Source organism: Neltuma alba, unplaced genomic scaffold (genome assembly GCF_004799145.2).
Source record: "Neltuma alba isolate B1F8T4 unplaced genomic scaffold, ASM479914v2 tig00010518_pilon, whole genome shotgun sequence".
Lineage (NCBI taxonomy): Eukaryota > Viridiplantae > Streptophyta > Magnoliopsida > Fabales > Fabaceae > Neltuma > Neltuma alba.
Genome location: NW_021635393.1, coordinates 38,763 through 41,040, shown reverse-complemented (window position 1 = coordinate 41,040; position 2,278 = coordinate 38,763). Strand labels below are relative to the sequence as shown.

The 2,278-nt window shown below is 39.5% G+C and overlaps 1 protein-coding gene across 1 annotated transcript; it reads left to right on the top strand.

Moving 5' to 3' along the window:
* Positions 1-462: 462 nt before the first annotated feature.
* On the top strand, positions 463-1,497 carry LOC114756867 (uncharacterized). The gene has a single exon (XM_028945801.1). It carries the CDS (start codon positions 463-465, stop codon positions 1,495-1,497), a length of 1,035 nt encoding a protein of 344 aa, XP_028801634.1.
* The last annotated feature ends 781 nt before the right edge of the window (positions 1,498-2,278 follow it).

The following is a 2,278-nucleotide window of genomic DNA, read 5'->3' as shown; positions in this document are numbered from 1 at the left end:
AAGTGGAAGGGTTTGGTTATTGGAGAAGGACAGATTTTTCCTAATGCAGTGGCTCTTAGGCAAGCACTATATAGGTACAGTGTTGCTGTGAAGTTTTCATACAAGTTTGTGAAGAACAATCAACAAAAGATCATTGTGAAGTGTATGGCGGAGGGATGCCCGTGGTATATGGGTGCATACTCAATGGGACAAAGACAAGATTCTGAGTTGTTAATAATTAGAACCTTAAGAAGTGAGCATGTGCATTATGCATAGGACAGCTTGGTTGTATCTCACTCTAGAGGGTCAAACTTAACATCATCAATCATGATAGATTCTTTGAGGTGTAATATAGACAAGAATGCTAATGAAATTAGAAGAGATCTGTACAGAGAATATAGGGTGCGACTGAATTATAGTTAAGCATGCAGGGGTAGAGAAAGAGCATTGAGGGAAATACATGGTCGTGCACAGGATTCATACATGGTGATTCCTTGGATTTGTGAAAGGCTTATTGAAACTGATCCAAACACAAGTGCTCGATGGGAAGGGTTGGATAGTAACAGATTTCAGAGGGTGTTCATTGCTTATGGATGCTCAATTAATGGATTTTTAGAAGGGTGTCGACATATACTTTATATAGACTGCTGTCATCTAAGTGGTCCTTACAGGGGGGCATTGATTTCAGCTAATGCATATGATGCGGACAATGAACTGTTTCCATTAGCATATGCTATAGTCAGTAGGGAGACATATGATGATTGGGCTTGGTTTCTCCAGAACATCAAAGACATCACAAGATCAGTGGAGACAACGATAGTTTCAGATCGGAATAATGCCATTATAGGTGCTGTGCGAACAGTATTTGGTGGCGAGAGACATACTTTTTGTTACAGGCATGTGAAAGAAAATTTTAGTGCACATTATTTAAAAATTAACCGAGGCAGGGGACGAGTTTCAGGTACTTCAAAGGACGTTGCATTGAAAATGCTGGATGGAATCACCTATGCAAGGATTGAGGATGAATATGTTGCTGCAATGGGGAAACTTAGATCATTTTGTCCACAATTAGCTGATTGGGTTGACACTCAAGGAGATGTAGATCGGTGGGCTTTAAGCAAATTCCTGTTTAAACGATGGGATAACATCACCACTAATGTTACGGAGTCGTTTAATGCCTGGATTTTGAAGGAGAGGAAGCACAATGTGTCAGTTCTCATACATGAGCATATGGAGAAATTAGCCAAGAAGATGGTTGCAAGCAAAATGGCAATGGAAAATTGGACAAATGGCAGTGGGCCAAATATTGAGTCCAAGTTGCAAGAAAAAGTAGCAAGAGCGAAGAATATGCATACTGTATATTATGGAGATAACCGAGTTCAAGTTGATACTACATCTCCTACTAGAATAATTTGTGTCACTGTTGATCTCAGCTCACAAATGCACTTGTTTAGCATGGCAAATGAGCGGAGTACCTTGTGCTCATGCCTGTGTAGCAATAAAGCTACTTCATGGTAGTGTTTATGAATTTGTAGATGATTGCTATAAGCTGTCAGCCCAAGAGAAGATATATGCAAGTAGTATGAGGCCAATTGTGACACATGATTGTCCTCGTCCCGAAGCTCTCACTGTTATGCAGATGATGATAGGAACATTTTTACAGCCACCAATCACTAAAAGACCCTCAGGGAGGCCAAAGAAAAGAAGGATTGAATCTCAATTTCAAAGTAAAAAACTTTACCACTGTGGAAGATGCCATGAGCCAGGCCACATTGTGAAGACTTGCCAGAACCCCAATCCAAGTTGAGCTTTGCTGGTGGCTTGTTGATATTTCGTTTTGTGAACGCTTGTGATAGCATTTTTTTTGTAAATGTCATAACCTACACCTCAAGTTGTCCGTCATTATCCACACATGCAACATGTATGCTTTCTTGAATAGGTTGTAAATTTGGTGTAGTTATGTTGTACATATATATATCAAGTGGTAAATGACACCTGGTTGTAATCTGATATAACATCATTTCTGTATTTTTGATGTACTAGTGAATAGGTTGTAATGGACTTGTTATCAGACGCCATGCAGGTTGTCATTAGCAGTCTCAATTATGTTACTGATATAAAGTGACAATTTCTCCTACTTCCAATGTTCAGTGATTTCTTAAGACATTCGAGCTGTGTTAAAGTCATAATATGATATGATTTGGTTGGAATTAGATCTCATGTGGAGGTTGTGGTATCCCCAGCGTCAGTTGTCAGGGGCAATGCGAAGGTTGTTAACCAATTCTGTTTAGGTTGTCAA